The sequence below is a fragment of the Clupea harengus genome, chromosome 21, assembly GCF_900700415.2.
Source record: "Clupea harengus chromosome 21, Ch_v2.0.2, whole genome shotgun sequence".
Taxonomy (NCBI): domain Eukaryota; kingdom Metazoa; phylum Chordata; class Actinopteri; order Clupeiformes; family Clupeidae; genus Clupea; species Clupea harengus.
The window spans coordinates 201,030-223,030 of record NC_045172.1 but is presented as its reverse complement, the minus strand read 5'-3'; the positions used below and the strand labels follow the sequence as shown (position 1 = coordinate 223,030).

The following is a 22,001-nucleotide window of genomic DNA, read 5'->3' as shown; positions in this document are numbered from 1 at the left end:
TTATAAAAATGGCATAAAATTGTAAATTACAGGATGCTTTCATGTTGTTAAATGCTACTCATTATTCTAACAAGGTAACTGGTAAATAATAAGGACATTGATTGACTGAGTGAAGGCGACCTGACCGTCAGGGGGAGCTGTCATCATCGCCCAGAAGTTGGGCAACCACCTCCCATACCGATTGTTGTCATACGCTACCATCCATGGTAGCATGGCACACAGAGCGCTGACATATACTCATCCCAGTTGCAGATATGGACTGCATGCACATTCTGCATGAGCGCATCAGTCATGGACCAGAAGTCTCTCCAGTAGTCTGCCATGACACTGGTCTCCACCTGGTTGAACAAGCTGCGAGTAATCCCATGAAGGGTGACAGTGGCACTGATGGCAGTGGTGGTAGGTCGCTGTACAATGTACTGTGTGATAAGAGAGGCAAGGGAGAGTGTGCTTGGGGACAGATCTACTACCCCCTTCTCCTCCTGCACAGCAGGTAGCAGTTGAACAATGAGTGGTGAGAGCTCTTCCTCCTCCTCTAGTTGCTCGACTCTCGGAGGCCACGGGACGAGTTTGACGGACTTGACATCGTCTCTGAGCCGCTCAGCTACATTGGGCACCAGCTGCTCACTGCTGACAACAATGGAAGAGAGCGCTGCTTTAACATACCGTATGTATTTCCCCCACATGTATCATAGACTAGGTCAGGGTTTCTCAACCACTGGGCCATGCTGCGGAAAAACAATTGACAGTACCACTTTCAAACGACACAGTAAGTCGTGGCCTCGGACATACAGAACCAGGTCCTGGAAAGGATGAAAGATAGCCCTTTCTTTTCAATACAGTCGACGGACGTCAGTAACGCTGCGTTACTGCTGGTTTTTGTGCGTTATCATTGGAGCGGTATTCTACAAGAGGACATGCTTTTCTGTGGAGAGCTATCAACTCGAACTACTGCCCAGGAATGCTCGGTGCTATTTATGTTGATAATAGATTGCGGCAACAGCAAATCATTATTTGAATCATTATTTGAACCTATTTATTTGAACATTATTTGAACCTATTTGTTTGCATGTCTGAAGCAACAGCTATTTTAATTAGGCCTAGCTGAGTGGTCTTGTTTGCATGTTTCATCACTTGTTTCGAGTGCATGCTATCTTTTGGGTCTATTCTGGTTTTATTTACCTGCTTGTTTGCTCTGCACAAATAGGCCTAGGCCTACTGAAAATAAATTCCTTTGTTTCAAAACTCTTTTGGATAATTAATCCCTTTTGACCGAAAATGCTCTGTGTGGTTTTATGTTGTTTTCTGGTGCACAATAAAATTTTGAAATGCAATGGAATATCTAGAGTTAGATTTTCATGTATTAATTTCTAGGCTCCCACCTGTAGCAGGTGCTGATGTTGCTCTTTGTGACACATAACAAATACTTAATAATTAGAATGGAATATAGATTACCTCAAATAAGCGGGGTGTCTTTTGGGCCCCACCCTGTTAGAAATACGAATAGGTGCCTTGGAGTAGAAAAGGTTGAGAACCCCTGGTCTAAAGCTTTAATTGGTCAAAACCTGTCCCCTCCATGCTTTCAGGTTTGTGAGTGATGGCAGTGAGGATTTGAGATATTTTGTATCCTGTTGGTCATCAGCTGACACTGACTTGCACAGATTATCCCCATCAGTATATGTATCAGTTTTTTGTAAATATGTGTTCTAGTCTAGTATATTTCCAAAGGCAAAATAACTAATGATAAACTAATAATATTAGAAATAATGAAATAAAAATCTAAAATATACTGCTTGCACAAGTCTCTGTGCTTTTGAAGTTCCAAAGAACAGATGACATTTGTTTCACAAATGGCACAGAGCTGTCACTTTTTAGACCATAACTAAAATCAGGTACTACTACCTATGAGTGTTCAAACTAAAGATATCATTCAGGATATGAAATTCACTATTCATTCATTAGCCACGGTGTGAAACCACAAAGAAAATGAAGACTCAAGAACATACCACTGAAGTAACAGATTTGTTTTTTCAATTGATGAAGTCAGGAAAACTCCAAGAAGGTACCAGTAACGAAGTGTTTAGATGTCTAGTTGAGCACTGTGACGGGCCCGAGCCTCGGGTTACCGTCTATGCGTGGGTATAGCCAAAAGCTCAGAGTCAGAGTGAGGGTTCTCAGTTATATTGGTGTATTGACTTTTCAAAACGATCAACAAACCATAAGTCAAACACAAAAAGGTAGATCCAACGTCATGAATCCAATACCACACGGCATTCACAAAAATAATGAAAACAATCCAAATTCAAAGTCTCTAGACCTGCTAAGACTCTAAATGAACAGAGGAAACCCCTAAGCATGGCGTGTGGCAGAAGGTGAGGGGAAACACGTGGTAAATGTACACAGGAGGAATGTTTCCACATCTATCAGCATTTGGGTCACGCTATAAGAGAGAGAACATTTTGTTAGTAGACATCAATTTGATAAACAGATAAGGAGATACATTTAGGTAAGCAATTAACAGTAGGTAATATGGCCACTTCAGTATCAGTATCAACAACAACTGCCAACTGGCTCGTGACAGCCGCAACACGCGCCGTATGCTGTAGACAGGATCTATAAAGGGCCTCCTTCACGGTACAACATACGCTGTCTGTAGCCCAGTAACGGTGGCAGGATACACAACAGTGCCCAACTGGCTGGATAGAGGAGCCGAGAAAGATACATGCACACTGGGTGCTAAAACATTCCGTGAAATTCATGGAAGCAAGAACCTGTTCTACAGAGTGACACACAGCATGTGGAGCACCCAAATGAAGTCTCCCAGATTGTGCTCTACGGCCATTCCTAATACAAACCACACAGCCTTTTTTACGCCCATCAAACTGCCCATCATACTGCTGTAACCATCACACAACTCATGCACTAGTTTCATTTTAAACGATTTCAACGAAAACTGCTTTCTATTTTTGGGCAGAGACCTCTGAAGACTTAACCACAAATATTTCCACCACTTCTTCCCTGTTCTTCCTACATTGTAGTAGCTCCTTAGCTGATCCATGAGTTCCACACCCCCCATGTTGGCATCATTAGTAAGTACAAGCTCCGGGACAGTGATGACCTCACCTGGCATGAATTTATAAATCCTTAGCACCACTACAGGAGGATATAAAGCAGACATCTCTTTTGTCCCTCCATCTACAAACAGCCATGCCTTCAGCTCACTGTTTCAGGCTATCTCCGCACATCAATCTGCCCTTCATGATGTCTTTGGGGGAAAACTTTTTGTTGGGTCTTATGGTCCCACAGTAGTAAGTATTGGCCTTCAGCAGATTTCTCACTAACGGCATTGAAGAAAAAAAAAATGATCTGCATACAAGTGGTGTTTTTTGGACAAGTAGTCTGACATCCATTACTACCCTGTATAGTATCCCAAACCAAGATCATCTGCCACCAGAGGCGGAGATCCCATTTCATTGTAGGGGGGGACAATACATGGTAACATTTCAGAGTGTAATTCCTGGGGGGGGACATGAAAAAATTGCTGTCACGAGAGCTAGCATAATTTAGCTGCTAAATACCGAATTCTAATAACATTTACAAACAGAAATTCGACATCATTTTTAAATTCTCTAAACGGCATTAAATGTACTAACACAAAATATCTACTCACAGACAAATAATGTCCAAAGTTCAAACGCAAACGAAGGCTCTTCAAGGAGGAATTCAGCTGCCTGAACGTCTTCTCCCGTGGTAGATCAGTTCAACAATAAAAAGTAAACTAAACAGCGTCTTCTATCGCATCTACTGTCCACAGGGTGGCAGTGTTTATCTAGCTACAGCTACTAAAGCTAATACATTTAAGCAGAGCATTTCTAACGCTCCTTTGCAACTTGGCTCTAGCTCTATGTTAATCGCTGCTAGACGCTCACTGTTCTTGTGCGCCCACAGGTCATTCACTTTGAAATACTGAAACGAAATCTAAATGATCGAAATAGTGCTTCTTTAACTACTAATAATTGACCATCATTGAGAAAAACGGAACAGAATCTGCAAATCATACAAATCAAACTACTGACAGAGAAGGCAAATGTAAACAACCATCAAAACACCTGCTTTCTATATTTTTTATAGCAGTAAAATGCACACATTCAAATAATACAAATGTTTGTACATATACACAATTTGAAATATGCATGACCAAGACCATGCACGTTTTCTTTGCCCTCCGTTCTCGTACCTTCGTGTGCTGCATATCAGAAATAGCCAACAGAAAAGCGAATTATTCTGAGACAGCTCCTGTTACCATGGAAACAATAAACGAAACTAGCTTTAGTAACTACATAGCTACTGCATATCAGAAATGGCTAACAGAAAAGTTTTGTGAAATTACAGTTTTTGAAAAGGAAACATATCATTGTCAATTTCACTGTTAAATTATATGTTTCTCAATACAATATTTCAAACTAAATATAAAGAGCAGACTGACTGCCAGTGTCTCACTATTTGATTTGTATGCTATAGAATGTAGAATTGTTGTGAACGCAATAACCAACGATTTCTCACAAATTCAGCCCTTAAGAACATGGGAGCAATCCAATCTGGCTGATTTATAACTGATATTTAGCGTTCTTAAATTCTGTTCAAAGTTAAGAACGAATCCCAGATGAGAAAACTTTCATGATTGCCTGAATTGTCCCAGGAACTTCGTAAATGGAGTTTAGAAAAAAAATCTTCTTTACATGTTCTTAACTGCGTTCGAGAATGAGGTCAATCTCTTTACATATCGTGTATCATAGCGGCAAAGACAGGGGAGAGAGGAGGAAACAATCTCACAATCTGACCATGTACTCGGCTGATTGACTGAAACACTGAGCTGCCGGTAGCCCCAACCTTTGGAAACAGCGTGAACCAAACCACTTTGAGGAATAGGGGGATCATGATTTTTCAACACTTAAAAAACACATTGTTTTACGTTTATAATTAGCACCGCTTGTGTCGTAATGCTTTTATTTAATATTAATATTTGTTTCAATTTTTTTTTTTTTTTGATGATTGTTGGGGGGGTACAACTTTATGGTAGGGGGGGACACGTCCCCCCCGTGATCTCCGCCTATGTCTGCCACCCCCCCCCCCCTCCTTCCCTGTATACACTACCGTTAAAAAATTTGGGGTCACCCAGATAATTTTGTGTATTCCATGAAAACTCACACTTTTATTTATCAGATGAGTTGCAAAATGAATAAAAAATATAGTCAAGACATTGACAAGGTTAGAAATAATGATTTTTATTTGAAATATTAATTTTGTTCAGCATTCTAGCTGTTAATTTGTTGAGGTAATCTGTAGAAATGTCACCCCACGCTTCCTGAAGCACCTCCCACAAGTTGGATTGGCTTGATGGGCACTTCTTGCGTACCATACGGTCAAGTTGCTCCCACAACAGCTCAATAGGGTTGAGATCTGGTGACTGCGCTGGCCACTCTATTACAGACAGCATACCAGCTGCCTGCTTCTTCCCTAAATATTTCTTGCATAATTTGGAGGTGTGCTTTGGGTCATTGTCCTGTTGTAGGAGGAAATTGGCTCCAATCAAGCGCTGTACACAGGGTATGGCATGGCGTTGCAAAATTGAGTGATAGCCTTCCTTATTTAAAATCCAATTTACCTTGTACACATCTCCCACTTCACCAGCACCAAAGCAGCCCCAGACCATCACATTACCTCCACCATGCTTGACAGATGGCGTCAGGCACTCTTCCAGCATCTTTCCACCTATTCTGCGTCTCACAAATGTTCTTCTGTGTGATCCAAACACCTCAAACTTTGATTCGTCTGTCCATAACACTTTTTTCCAATCTTCCTCTTTCCAATGTCTGTGTTCTTTTGCCCATATCAATCTCTTTTTATTGGCCAGTCTCAGATATGGCTTTTTCTTTGCCACTCATCAGGCCAGCATCCCAGAGTCGCCTCTTCACTGTAGACGTTGACACTGGCGTTTTGCAGGTACCATTTAAAGAAGCTGCCAGTTGAGGACCTGTGAGGCGTCTATTTCTCAAACTAGTAACTCTAATTTACAGGTCATCTTGCTGAGTTGTGCACCGGGGCCTCCCACTTCTCTTTCTACTCTGGTTAGAGCCAGTTTGTGCTGTGGGAGTAGTACACACTGTTGTACAGTGGCGACGCCAGATTTTTTTTTCTGCAGGTGCTATGGGGGAGCTCTGCGTTTTAGTGAGGGTGCTATGAAATGAGGATGATAGCCTATGTGTCACATGGTTCTCTACTACAACAACTTTACATGTTTGCTCTCTGAAGCGTCTTTGGGGTCCATGAAAAGCGCTAAACAAACCGATTGTATTATTATTATCATTATCTAGGCTTCTTCCGACAGACGCGCACATCTGCGACGGTCACTGACAAAAGGCATACAGCATGTTATAGAGTCCGCAATCCCAAATACCTAACTTACTTTAAAACACTTGGGGTAGTGAGGATTAAAGTTGGGCGACAGGTGACCACTATGCTACCATGTCAGATAGAGTGAAATTAATCTTGGAATAGCAGATAGAATTAACTAAAACAGTCAAAGAGTCAGAAATGCGTTAAAAAAGTATATATTATTTCAGTTCACAATCATCAGTAATTACATAGAACCTTATGTATACCTAGCACACATACAGACTGCTTGTCTTAGGGTAAAGAGTCTCTGATTTTTTTAAGGCGGCTCAAAAAAAAAAAAAAGAGGAAAAAGGCAAAAAGTTAAAATCTTCGCCAAAAAAGGGCATATTCGTTGCTAATCAACCGAAACGAGTCTTCAGCAACACAGGGCAATCAATGCATGCAACAAATCAGACAGCTTTCATTAATGTTACACAGCTAACAATACCTTAGTTGCATTGTACTCCAACCACGCAAACTGTCCCAACCAGCTTTTACAAAAACTTCTTTGTTGGACTCCAAACATGCAAGGTGGATATTTCTGGAGTTTTGGTCTTCTCGGACCATCCTGAGCGTTCATGCTAATGTCACTGATGCTGCTAGCACTATGGTTAGCACCCTCAGTAGTGGTGGTGGGTTGACCTCCTTGACCACAACGTTCCTCTCCTTAAAAATCCACACCAGATACCCCTGGCATTTCTTCTTCTTCTACGTCAATCTTGTTTCTTAATCGTTCTTCCAAACATGGACATTTAGGTAGCAAGAACCGATGCATTGTTGATATTCACTTGAAACCACAACGCACTAGCTCGCTTTCTCCTTCAACCGTCCGGTAACGTCAACATTCAGGCGTGCGACGTGAAAGTTAGGTCAAAGGTTATGACAGAATGATTGCTCTGTGTCTAAAACAATCTGTTCATTTCAATCTGTTATTATTTTCTTTTGTGAGTTAAATATTATTATCACACAATAAATAACGCAGAATGAAATTAAATAACAATAATAAATAAACCATTATTTTCTTGGGGGTGCTATGGGGGTGCTATGGCTAATCCAGGGGGAGCTAGAGCACCCCCTAGCCCCCCCCCCCTGCCGTTGTAGGAAATGTTCAGTTTCTTCGCCATTTTTCGCATGGGATAGCCTTCATTTCTAAGAACAAGAATAGACTGGCGAGTTTCACATGAAAGTTCTCTTTTTCTGGCCATTTTGAGAGTATAATCGAACCCACAAATGTGATGCTCCAGATACTCAACTAGCTCAAAGGAAGGCCAGTTTTATAGCTTCTCTCACCAGCAAAACAGTTTTCAGCTGTGCTAACATAATTGCACAAGGGTTTTCAAGGGTTTTCTAATCATCCAGTAGTCTTCTAAGGCGATTAGCAAACACAATGTACCATTAGAACACTGGAGTGACAGTTGCTGGAAATAGGCCTCTATACACCTATGTAGATATTTCATTAAAAACCAGACGTTTCCACCTAGAATAGTCATTTACCACATTAACAATGTATAGAGTGTATTTCTGATTCATTTAATGTTTTCTTCATTGAAAAAAACAGTGCTTTTCTTTGAAAAATAAGGACATTTCTAAGTGACCCCAAACTTTTGAACGGTAGTGTATATGTCGTGTCTAAAATATACACACACGCGGTCCCATTTAAGCAGAAGTCGAACAGCAGATGGTGAATCCTTTAGTACAGATTTATTGCAGATCTTAAATCACAATAAGAGAAAGTTCTAGAATATTTCTGCCTGCCTAAAGTCGCGCGCTGCCATTTAAACCTCTTCTGACACTCCCACTTCAGCCATGACTGGCTGACCCTGTAACCAACCAAATCATTAACATCTAACCTGACTCCATCCAATCAGAAAGCTTAAAATGTGTATCATGACCCATCCTCTACCCGGTGGGCCAAACCCCTTTTCTAACATCGTGTTGAGAGTGTATCTGATCCTCAAACTAATTAAATGAATGATCTGACCTTCCTCCTGAATCATATTAAAATATCCCACATATATACATTGAATGCTAGACAGTATCCTGTCAGGGAGTCACAGAGACACCAGATCTGACAGGTTTCTTAGGCAGATACTGTTTCCTCAGTAACCTGCAGTCAAATTGAATCATGGCCTCATCTATTGAGAGATTTTTCCATGGCCGAAAAAGTTTTGGGAAGTTCTCCTGAAGGACCCATATTAACAATCTAACTTTGTGAAGCTTGTCACCCGAGTCTGCTATCCCTGGGTTTGAACAGTGTAGGTATCTGCTCAACTGCTCATACCTATTTCGGGGCAAGGTGTCTGCCACATAGGACACACGTAAGGCTGGGTCGGATGACCAGTAGTCAAGATAAGAGTGTAAACGATGGATACCCATGAGGATGTTTATTCCCACAAACACCTTAATCTACAAATGTATTGCACCAGGATGCACTCGAAGAAGCATAGAGGTTGGTGTTTGCCACCAAATCACCAAAAAAGGCAAGCCCTACCATCTGAGGCCCTGACTCACTAGAGTATGGTTGAAGGACCTCTGACCCAAGAGAATGACTGGTTGGCCCTCTGCTGTGCTAACCATCTGCCCTCGCCCTCTGCTCATTCTTCGTCTGCCGCTTCCATGTCTTCCTCCTCTTCTCTGTCCTACAGGAGTTTCCCTGCGCTCTGTTCCTCTCCTCCTCCATGTCCTCACTCCTCTCTGCTGCCACAGCACCCTTACTCGCTTCACTATCAGATGAGCTGGAACACCCGACGTCCTGACACATAAAAAAAAAAAAATCCCATTATTGTAAACCATCACAGTAGGAGCCATCAGTGTTTCCTCAATTTTCATGGATTGATTAATTTCATGGAATAAAGTCAGTTTCTATACATGTTATTGCTATTCATATTATTTATTTCCAAACATGTTATTTATCTAAATCTGATCAGTTTAGAAAGTGATGAGGCTGATGCACTCAATAGCTCGCTATCAACCAATTCCTCAGACTCCTAGCTAACTGTCATTTACATGAGTGGGGTAACGTTATAATTAGCTTTATTAAACGTCCCACAAAGACCAATAATTAAGTATTATATTTATCTCTGCGAATAAAGTGGCATGGGTTTCCAATCCATTTAAATTTCATTGATCTATGTCTTATCAATTTCGAGAGTCATGAGGCTTATGCTAGTTATAAACTGTCATATATAATGTGTACATGTATATGTGACCTTATGAGTGACGTCCCGGAACTCAAATATCACCGGGGATATGTTATTTTTAAATAAGTGATAAATAAGTACACGGTTTTGTTGTGGAGAAATATCCTTCTTAATTTTGATGACTTAGATGAAGATCTGATTACATTTGAGGTCATATTTCTATAGATTTTTAGAAATTCAGAAGGTGTTCACAAACTTTGTAGCGGCACTCATTAAATGAACATTATTAATCATATTATATCATACCATACTGCGAATACTGTTACTGTGAACTTATCACAGTAATATTTTCAGCAAAGCCACTCTCTGTCTCACAGAGGTATAAAACAGATCATGGTAGTTGTTCCTGAGTCTAACATGACACCACACAGTCATTAAAAGTCAATGCAAACCCATTATTGAAATGCAAACATGTTTAATGTAACTATGCTTATGAGGGTTTCGGTGTGTTCTGCATGTTTGCGAGTTCCATGCTACACCATCAGGCGAGACCCAGCGATGAAACGTTTTTTCTTTCCAGATGTTCCATACTACACCATCAGGCGAGACCCAGCGATGAAACGTGTCTCTTTCCAGATGTTGCTCTCTCCACAGTTTTCTGTCTTCCTCTTACACTGGAAACAGCGGTGGTACTGTTCACACTGGCTTATCAGAAGCCTGCTACCAGAACTGTGAAGAACCACACCAAATCAGATGTCACTTTACTGAGTACACACATACATGAATAGAGACAAAGATAAGTTGCTCGAGAATGTAATTGAAATAAGATAACAGTATCGTAACGGTGTTAATTATCAGACGGCGTGTGTTATCGGCAAACGTTCGCGTTGTCATGTGGATCCATTATTAAACTGAAGTTATAGATTGTTAATCCATTATTAAACTTAGCATTTTGATTGTTTGACAGAATGGCCGATGTTTGACACTGTCCGATAACTGACATGCTACGCTATGTAACTTAATTATTTAAAAAAAACGGGACCTTCTTATTAATGTACATGACATATTTACCAGGAAATCTCACATTTTAATCCATCAAAATAGGGGCTGAATGAATAGAAAATAATGAAATAGAATAATAATGATTTCAGATTGACATGACAATTCTACATTTGGATATTTGGACATTTGCTCTCATCAAAGAATACTCCGTTTGCAGCCATTATAACTGCAAACTTGCATAATTTGGAGCAATGTTTTAGGTCAATGTGTTGTTGTAGGATGACACTGGGTTCAGTTAAGTGCTGTCCACAGGGTATGCCATGGTGATAGATATGGTCAAACTGAGTAATTAGTTGTTAAATATTAATTTTACTCTGTGCAAATGACTTACTTTACCAACACCAAAGCACCCCTAGATAATCATATACCCTCTACCATGCTTGAGAGATGCTCTCTTCTAGCATCTTCTCATTTGTTCTGCACATTACGATGTTTCTTCTCTGGGATCCAAACACTTAGATTTGTTTGTGTATAACACTTGTTTTTCTATAACACTTTTGTTTGTCTATAACACTTTTTCAATAATCTTCCACCCAATATCGGCTTCCTTCTGGTCACTTTTGTCTGTTCCTTTCACGGGCCAGTCATGGATACAGTATGTCTTTATCACTGGCCAGTCAAGGATATGTCTTTTTCTTTGAAACCCTTCATACAAGGCCAGCATTCCAGAGCCTCTTTACTGTTGAAGATAAGAATGGTGTTTTCTGAGCACTACTTAATAAAGCTGCCAGTTGAGGACCTGTGACGCATCTTTTTCTCAAATGAGAGATTCTGATGTTTTTATACACACACACACACACACACACACACACACACACGGCAACAATTTGCTATGTCACCATGGAGAGGTTTACAATGCAGCTCCCATCCGACAAACCAATGGCTAGTGTTGTTGGTGCAGGTCAAAGGCTGGCCAAAACACCACATGTATCAACACTAATCTAACAGCCTGCCCTGGACTCAAATCTTCACAGCCCAATTTCTCCAGCTACCAAACATTTAAAATAGCTTTAGCCAGAAATTCTCTGAGTGTGTGAAATGGTAAATGGGTGAGAGTGTTCATTTCGTACGTTTTGCCCCCCTAAATGGGTCCCAGACAGCCTCGGGGTCCTGGTGCACTGCATCAGTTACACTGTTGAAAGTTATGCCAGTGAATTCACCTGATAAAGTTCCTCTCCTCTCTGTCCCTCTGGTGCTTAAGGTTGGCACTGCGACTCCATGTGTCCTCCAGAGACTTCCTCAGGCCACAAAGCTTCTCATAGTGGGAGACCTGGTCCTTCCTCAGCCTGTGGAGGGAGGGAGGGAAGGAGAGAACATGAGAAAACAAAGAGCAGGAATGGGGGAATGGTGGTCACTGACATTCACCGGCCTTGCGACACGTCTTCATGACAGACTTTAAATCTCGAATTGGCTGATGACTAAATGCTGGATCTACAAAGATGTTGCGTCTGGAGAGATAGCGATTGAGTCCACTTCTAAGGGCCAGAGCACTTGACACAGAATACTCTTTTCCTGCAGCAGTTCTAACGGTCGCACGAAATGTCCTTAGATGTCTATTTAGATGTCTGCCTCCAGTCTTTCAATCTCGTCCAGATTTAAATATCTTTCTTTAAGACAATCATCAAATACACCTATGCCCAAGCAGTGGACTTTTGTGTATTTATTTGTTGTTTACATGTTTCCTGCTTTCAATTTGGTCCAGATCTTCTTCACTGATGATTGTATGCCTCTTATTCTCAATGGCTGCTGGTGATGTACTTTTTTTTCAATTGATTTTCCTCTGGACAATCGTCCTATTCTGCCTTGGTCCAGTTGTTGATATTGTTATGCTCTCCGTAGATTATTTCCGAGAAATCATACGTTGTAGCCTGCAGCTACAGTGTTGTGCAGTGCATCTTTGATGTTTTTTTAGTTGCAACTTTGTATCAACTTAATGGTTACTTTTTTAAAAAACGTTTGAGAACTTGACAAATTGATATGCATGTGTGATATACAGTCCAGTGTGTGGTCACCTGGTAGGGGTTTATTATCTACTCACCTATACTTATAATATACAGTGCCTTTGTCTGTATTTCATAATATACAGTGCCTTGCAAAAGTATTCAATCCCCATGAAAGTCCTCTCCATTTTCTTACACGTATTTCTACGTTTTTTTTTAAAGTTTACATTACACTATATTTGCATTTCCTGAAGCTAATTAATTAATTCATTTCAAAATAAATATAAAATAAATATTTTAATGTGTAACACAATTCAATGCCAGCACTGAGAGACAGAGAAGGAGGGAGAAGTGGAGAGAAAGTTGTGGGGAAGTCATAAACATTAAGATAGATAGATAGATAGATAGAGACAGAGAGAGAGAAAGTGAGTGAAAGGAAGAGAGAGAAGATATGCAGGTTAGAAACAAATAAATTAAAGAGATGGTTATGTCAGATCTAAAGTTAGATGTAAAAAAAAATTATATATGAAAGATATGGTTATGTTAGATGTAGAGAAATAGATACATGAAAGAGACGGTTATGTTAGAAATAGAGAAATAGATAAATGTCATCTGCTGTTGCTCATGGTACAATACAAAATCTCATTTTTGAGGGCTAGGGTTAGTTAGGGTGAACTTCATTGTCCTAAGGCGTGCAATGCAATATCAGCACAGCAAAGCATCAGCTTGTTCTATTATCCAACTTGTATAATTAAAATTTAGACAAGAAAGTTGAAAGCTGAAACAGAGGCAGCTCTCCTTCAAAGTAAAATGTTGGCTGCAATTTGAGAACTAAACTAACTAAATAAATAACCTGAACATAATTCATAGTTTCTGTTATACACTTGGAACATGAAACTGTGTAAAAGGAAACAGAGGCAGCGGGACTAGTCCCCAATGGCCCCCGGCACTGAGCCACTGCAGCCAGCCGTCTATCTAAGTCAAACTTTTATGTGCGCAAGTGGTCTTGTTGTGTAAATGACTTTATTGAGTTAACCTTAATCGAGTTAGCTGATAGCTTCAGAAGACTCGAGTGCTAATAGGTTTGTAAACTTGCTAGCTCTTGCTCCTCTTATTATCAGTTGTTTTGCACCTCACTTGGATATTTCCTCATCTAAATTTGTGTGAAATGCCTTAATTTGTGGTAGAAGTACCGTAAATCCTCAAATAAAGACCGGGATTCAATTAGAGGCTGGGCTTCAGATAGTAGCCGGGGGAGTGGTCGATACGGACAAATAAAGGCCGGGCCCGAATACAAGCTACTATTTTACTGTAGCCTACCAGCATCAGTCCATCAGCACAAAGCAGACATCACAATTTAATTGAATGCATTTCATAAATACATGTTCTCCTCATGTTCAATGTTGTTGGCCAATTTCATGGCTGTTTGCAATAAAAAAAGAAATGTTTCAGCCTACAAGGCGAATTTGTTATTATACAGTTACTTGCCTAAACGATAGAAGACATTCCTCCAAAATACCTCTTTTTAATGATTTTGTTGCCGTTTCGTGATTTCCGCTAAGAAACAAATGTTCTTCAGGCTAATAGAACTTTAACGTTCCAGGTGTTGTGTAGCAACCCATTACTTGCTGACTTCAAGTTACAATGACTTTCCGCTACGTTAAATGACCGGGCTTCTTGCGGAATGATATGAAAGATGTGAATTAGAAGCACAAAACCCGTTGCCAATGACAGCGGTCATTAACTTTTCGCAGTGGTGAATATCAAGAAATTACAGACCTGCTAACGTTGGGGTGCCCCATTCAAATCAACAGAACTTTTTGGAACATTCTGAAGAGCCGTATAACAAGTAATTAGAGTAGCTTGTGAATCTCAGGGAAGACAGTGGAGTTTCATTAGAGTAGAGAGCTTGTGAATCTCAGGGGAGACAGTAGAGTTTCATTAGAGTAGAGAGCTTGTGAATCACCAGGGGAGACAGTGGAGTTTCATTAGAGTAGAGAGCTTGTGAATCACCAGGGGAGACAGTGGAGTTTCATTAGAGTAGAGAGCTTGTGAATCTCAGGGGAGACAGTAGAGTTTCATTAGAGTAGAGAGCTTCTGAATCACCAGGGGAGACAGTGGAGTTTCATTCACCTCGGATTCTTTGAGATTTCACATGTCTGCTTTCTGAGTCCCTCACTGTAAGGCTACTTGCCAAGGCTGGCTTTCACAGTAAACCAGTTTTCTTTTCAGTGCAAATGCCCAAACACACATGATGCCTGGTCTTTAAAGTTATGGTGGTTGCTATGGTTATCGCAAGGATGACGCTATGATGCTCAAGGTGATTGCTAGGGTATTGGCATCATAGTTGAGGTGGTTGCTAAGATGTTATGTCTTCTCTCCCTTTCTTCCTGTGAGAATGTGCACTCAATTCATTGTGAATGTTCACCCTCCATTCTATGTTTACTGTCACACATCATTTCTGAAGTCCCTTGCCTGCTACCTGAACTGACATTAGCAGCCATTTCCTGTTTCCTAGGTTTGGTTAGTGGTTTTATCTTTAACATGAAATTAGCAAGATGACTTTGTCCACTTTGTATTGAAATGAGTGTTGGGTTTTAAGCATGACAACGGATTAAGCATAGATTACGGCCCTATTGTTTCATGTGTTGCTGGTACATTTTTTGCATTAGGTGCACACTTTTGTCATGTTTTAATGAATCCTACTTACTCCTTGTGGTTTGTCTGAAGCATCTCTCTCTCCCTCTTCAGCTGAATACATTTGTTGAGCATTGCCTCTTTTTTCCTCTGTGTGGACGTCCAGAGCAGCTCCTGGCGGAGGGTTTGTGCCGCACGCCGCTTCAGGGCTCGAGCCTCTGGGTGGTCGTCCAACCCCCCAAACACTGGGCCGTCGGAGTCAGGCACATGTGCTGGGATACCTGTCCCTCGATACTCATCTACCTAGGCACATGGAAATATAGAATCAGACACACCTGGGCTTGTATACACAGGCCATTCATACGCTGAATTAATACTATGGTTAAAACCCACATTGGATAGATTTATTCATCTAACATAAACTTTCAGTAGGTTTTTCTTCTATCTTTCATTTCTGTCTGAATAGAACCTGTTCTGCTCTCTCAGTGCGGTCAGAAGCTCTGTTGATGGGCGGGAACAAAACTCTCTTGTTGCAATGCACTGTCGGCTCTACCTGCGCTACCTGCGTCTAAAAAGCAAAGAATTGTTATTATGGTTATAATGGTTATTACGATTGGTCTACTTCCACATCAAGAATTGTTAGGTTATTACGATTGGTCTACTTCCACATCAAGAATTGTTAGGTTATTACGATTGGTCTACTTCCACATCAAGAATTGTTAGGTTGTTACGATTAGTCTACTTCCACATCAAGAATTGTTAGGTTATTACGATTGGTCTACTTCCACAGCAAACCTCACCTTGAGAACAAGTGTATACCTATCCCTTAGGCCAATCACTGTCTTAGTTGCTGTCTAAATACACAACTTTCCAGCCCATGAAACTTGCATTGACAACACAAAAACAATGATAGCAGTAGGCTACAGGCCAGAATACCAACAGATGTTTTATTTTCAGAAGTAATTCTAAGTGTTAATCAGCGATTTAAGACTGTAACAGTAACCTTATGAGCACACTGTATACCCACTAAGCTGTAATAGTAACCTTATTAACACACTGTATACCCACTAAGCTGTAATAGTAACCTTATGAACACACTGTATACCCACTAAGCTATTTTACAACCTATACTTTGAATTCTGGCTAGTCTAAATTTGTATCCATTATCAATATGTCTAACTGAATCATGGCTTAAACCAGATGGATATTAAGCCTTGAATGAGTGATCATGCCTCGCAGTACAGGCCATGGAGGTGGAGTAGCATCAATTTACCACGCCAACCAAGGTATTTCACCAAGACCTGAAAAAAGCACCATAAATTGAATTCCTATCCGAGTTCTGAGTCTATCCGAGTAAGCGGGTTTGGAAGTGTGAATGGTCATCTACAGCATCAACATGGCGGCATCACAATTTTAAGTAATCAATGTGAGTAGTATTGTTAGTTGAAATGGGAGACATAATTACATTATGTAATTACATTTAATGGGATTATAGTTGTCAAAGGAAGTCATAATTTTCTCTGTATAATAATAATAATAATTAATAATTTATTTTATTTTGAGAGCACATGACTTTGCAAACCCATTAGAGGACATGCCTTAGGTTGCCAATCCCTGGTGAGTGACATCATAAAGCCATGTCATTCCCTTTCAGTATTCACACACACACACACACTTCCATTAACCAACTGCCAATACAAACAACACACATTCACATACTGAACATGTGCAGAAACACACACACAATCCACAAGATATCATTTGGGATTTACCTGGGTGTCCAATGCTCTGCGGTAGCCCTCTGAGTTTTCATGTCTCTCCCTGACAATTTGTGACTTTTGCTGAGCAATCCTAAAATGATAAAACACACACACATCCAATTTCAGGTAAATTACATTTATTTATTAGCCACATCAGCAATTTTAGAATTGTCTCAAGGTGTCTTACAAAATCCTATGTATGCTTAATATCCAATGGCAACAATTAAATTCAATTAAATGTATATATAGTGCCAAAACAAGGCGCTTTACAGAGCATAGTGTAGAAGTAGCTCAAACCCAGCACATACTTTCATACACCTCTACACATTTACAGAGCATAGTATAGAACTAGCTCAAACCAAGCACATACACCTATACTGTACACATTCTTCTTGGAGAGTGAATTCAGTTCTGTGGCCTCAACTATTGGTCTATACTATAATAACTGCACAGAACTCTGGAGCCCTTCCTCTCAACATCGCCATTGACCACCCGGAACATTGCTTGAATGTATGTATCTTCACTTAACATCTCCGCCTAACCCCACTGATGTCTCAGTGGCAACCAGTGTCACATTCGGGCAGCTGGATAGCCCAGCCGAATCTGCCACATTCATGGAAACAACGCTGATCGTTATTGTCCACATCTGGACAAGTGGTGGCCATGTTTACTAAGCAACCCATTTTGAGAGGCATTTCGATTAATACAAAATGAACTTGTTTAATTGTGATTCTAATTTGGTGTTTAAGTCATGGATAACGGTTGATGTGCTGTCCAAATATGAAAATGTTAGACACTCAGCTTAAGCTTGATGTTGTTGCTCGCTCAACACAAAAGGATGCAACATATGTTTGTGACCTGGGTTAATTGCAGCGTGGCGTTCATTTGGTGCTTGTCAGAGATGGATCTTGAAGGTGGCAGGGGAACTGTGCTTCGAGTCCTGGAGTAGGCTTACATAAGTTAACCCAGCTCTGTTAATGCACTTCACTATTTAAGCCTGAATGCTTATAGCTTCTTATACTAGCAGTTCGTTGGTTAGCCAGGTTTATAAAACTACACAATTTATGGCCATCATGCCACCTGACGCAAAAAGTTTAAGAGAGTGTTTTTTTGTTCAATTGTTGGAGTTGGAGTGGAAACACTTCTAACATGGTGTCTCCCACAGCCATATCCCAGGTGGAGCAAGGAGAGTTCACTTGTTAATGAAAACAATCTCTCGCTGTTGCCTTCCAACAACAATTTGCAACAAAAATAAACAAAGAATGGGAATCGGACCACGCTACACCTTTCCACCAAGTTTCATGGAAATCGATTTTGTGTAGGTAGGTTTTATGTAGGTTTTGTGTAATCCTTCTTTCAGATTAATAATCTTTTACAGACAAATAAACAAAACATAACCTCCTTAGCAGAGGTAATAATGAAAGGGAGTATTCATAGCCAAAGATTTTCAGCCCTATTCAGTGGTTACTGACTCGGGATTACATCACCTGATGGAAACATTTCAGCAGCAAAGCTCAGAGAGAAATTGAAAACAAATGTACACAAACACCCTATCTAGCTCTCTCCACTGATAGTTGGACCTCCAGAGCAAGTGAAAGCCACCTCACTGTAGTAGAGACAGAAACCAGGCCTAGTCAGTCATACTGCCATTTTTCAGAATAGAATTTATTTTTTCTTAAAAATAAAGAAACCGAAACCATACCGTTACCGCGGACCAAAAAACGTGATACATACCGAACTGTTGGCCCACTGTACCGATGCATCCCTATTGTCTTCATTACCCAGACTACTGGCGTACTAAAATATTTTTAACTGACTTTATAATAACCAAGACACCTTATGTGTTTCAAAGTGATATTAATGTACCTGATGGAAACAGTAATCTCTCCCTACACTGGAAGTCAGGTGACCAGTGATCAGTGATTTGAACTTAACTTAACACAAAAACCTAATTGTTGCTATTTATCCACAATTTATGACAATTCCCTCAGCAAATTCACTCATTTTTGGCTGCAGGTATCACAACAAACCCCTAAAGGATCCAGGTCGGACTGCATTAAACAGAGACTCACTCATGGGAAAGCTGGACTTGCTGTATGTGGTCTACACAGTCCTGCCTGTGCTGGTCTTGCTTCTCATTCTGTCTGTACCAGGACGCTTGGCCTTTTAGATCCTCCATATAGTTCTGCCTTTTCAACAAATTAGTGGGAGTGTTTGGGCGCCCTCCAAAGATGTATGAAGGCTGTTTGAGTGAGAGAGAGAGACAAAGAGAAAGACAGACAATGAAAAAACTGCCAAATGTATTTTATTACACTGTGCATTTGACCTTAGTTTCCCTCCACCCTCCAACAGGGACTTTAGATGGACAGTGATCCCTTTACTCAGGGAAGTCTTTCTGTCCTGATGTTTTACTTTCAATGAGAAATCTGCATCAATGGAGGGTATTACTTTCCATAGTAGTAAAAACTTAAGATTAAGCCTAGTCAAACGGAGAAAAATACTCACAAAATTAAAGAGAGAAGAACGAAGTGCAAGAAACACATATGACCAAAATGAAATCTCAAAAACTTAAAAGACATGGATTTATATATGTCTTCTCATCCTCTAACTGATCAAACCGAGGGATAGCTATGCTGATTCAGGAAGAGTAATATATGAACACATGTTCACCTTTGACATATATTCCTCCCGGTTCAGAGGCAGATTTGAATAGATAAATAGAAGGGATTCTTGTATGCAGGGGCGATTTTAATATCATTCTGATCCTTCACCTAGACTCCCTCACCTAGAACATCTCAACCCAACAAAAACTAACAAAGAAAAGAAATACTATAATATCAGAGACCACTAAATCCATCAATTAGAGACTACACTGATCCCCCCCCGTCCTCATACTATAGAATTAGAGATTACACTGATCCCCCTCAGTCCTCATACTTTAGAATTAGAGATTACACTGATCCCCCTCCGTCCTCATACTATAGAATTAGAGATTACACTGATCCCTCTCAGTCCTCATACTTTAGAATTAGAGATTACACTCATGTCCCATCAGTCCTCATACAGAATTGGTTTTCCTATTTGGAATGGATAGCAGTAGGGTGGAACTATGGATCTTTCAGATCATTGGCCAGTGTATTTGTCCTTGACAATGGTGCAAAGAAACAAATGTGTATATTGGAGATGTAATTGTACTATATTGAGTAAGTATAGGATTCAACACTTTAGAAAATAAATATTGGATTATTTAGAACATAATGACAATGGGGAGAATCTGATCATAAGAACTCATTCAATTCTAATATTAAAGCAGGCATAGTGAGGAAAAGAAACCATATTGAAGAAATATACACACTTGAAATTGAAAATTTTAAATAGTAATAGTATGCATAGTAATTTGTCATCTGTCTTAATCTGGAACTCAAATACTCAGGGGTTAGCAGGCCTATATTTTAGTTTTTATATTAATCATTTATAATTAGACAAAAACTTTATTTTGCCTTTGGAAAAGTACTAGAGCATAAATGTTTGCAATAAAAATACTGAGTGGGAAAATATTTGTAAGTATCTTTTGTAATTGTGAAAATTGTGATGACTTTCAGGGGGGTTGAATACTTTTGCAAGCAACTGTTACATTTAGTCATTTAGCAGACGCTTTTATCCAAAGCGACTTACATATGTGCGACTTACAATGTATACACATTTAACATTTTTTTTACATATACACTGATGGCACACTGCACATCAGGAGCAATTAGGGGTTCAGTGTCTTGCTCAAGGACACTTCGACAGGGAATCGAACTAGCAACCTTCTGATTACTAAACGACTTCTCTACCACTGTACCACTGTCACCCCTAATGGCCAACTGTATATATGCCACATGTTTGCCACTGTATATATGCCACATATATGCCACATGTATGCCACTGTATGTATGCCACTGTATGTATGCCACTGTATGTATGCCACTGTATATATGCCACATCTATGCCACATGTATGCCACATGTATGCCACATGTATGCCACTGTATATATGCCACATCTATGCCACATGTATGCCACTGTATATATGCCACATGTATGCCACATGTATGCCACATGTATGCCACTGTATATATGCCACATCTATGCCACATGTATGCCACTGTATATATGCCACATGTATGCCACTGTATATATGCCACTGTATATATGCCACATGTATGCCACATGTATGCCACTGTATATATGCCACATGTATACAGTGGTGGCCAAAATTATTAGAACACTTGGCAGGTTTCAGTTTTTTTTTGTTGAATTGGCCATTAGAATACCTATCAAATGAATGAAATACCTACAAAGTCATCAATATGCTCTATAGACCATAGAATAGAGCCATCATAAGGAGATTTAGGTAATTTTCCTCACAAAAAACAAGCTAGGCCTATTTCACTGTCAATGTCACACAATCATGTGACTTCACAGAAGTAGCCAAATTACTTGGGTAATCATTGTAAGGTGTGATTGTGGTTAAATTGATGGTAATGCAAGAGTCTTAGGACACAGCTGTGTGATTCTTTTGAGCCTATCCTGCTCATTAAGTGATAGGTAACATCAGGGTTTTGTCACTGAGGCCACACCACCAATTGGTATACATTCAAAGCCTCTAGAAGTAGTCTTGAAGCACATGTTGCCCTTTGAACATGGCTAAGGTGAAGATGGAGCTAACGAGTGAGCAACGGGTTTGAATAAAAGCCCTTTTTTGATGCTGGCTGGAGTAACCGGCGCATAGCCAAGGACTTGAGATGCAGTCCAAGCACTGTAAAGTACACTTCAGACCGCAATGACGCCACCAATTTATACCAGAACCGAAAGGGGAGAGGTAGAAAAAAGAGTGTGAAGCATCTCAAAATTTTCAGTCTTAAGGACCGAAGAAAGACCTCATGAGAACTGCGTGACGAGATCAACACCACAATGACTAATGGTGCAACAGTGTCTTCAAGAACTGTGCGTCGGAAACTGGGAGAAGATGAACTTGTTGGCAGA

The 22,001-nt window shown here is 40.1% G+C and overlaps 1 protein-coding gene across 1 annotated transcript in view; it reads right to left on the bottom strand.

Annotated features, from left to right (window-relative positions):
- Positions 1-10,079: 10,079 nt before the first annotated feature.
- LOC105891482 (coiled-coil domain-containing protein 81) overlaps positions 10,080-22,001 on the bottom strand; it is a 30,985-nt gene continuing 19,063 nt past the window's right edge. The window contains exons 10-15 of the mRNA XM_042702936.1: positions 19,047-19,216; positions 16,987-17,065; positions 15,684-15,782; positions 15,288-15,517; positions 11,798-11,923; positions 10,080-10,304 (exon numbers count right to left, since the gene is read on the bottom strand). Of these exons, the coding sequence (XP_042558870.1) occupies positions 10,166-10,304; positions 11,798-11,923; positions 15,288-15,517; positions 15,684-15,782; positions 16,987-17,065; positions 19,047-19,216 (843 nt within the window). The 3' untranslated portion in view covers positions 10,080-10,165. The remainder of the gene's footprint in view (positions 10,305-11,797; positions 11,924-15,287; positions 15,518-15,683; positions 15,783-16,986; positions 17,066-19,046; positions 19,217-22,001) is intronic.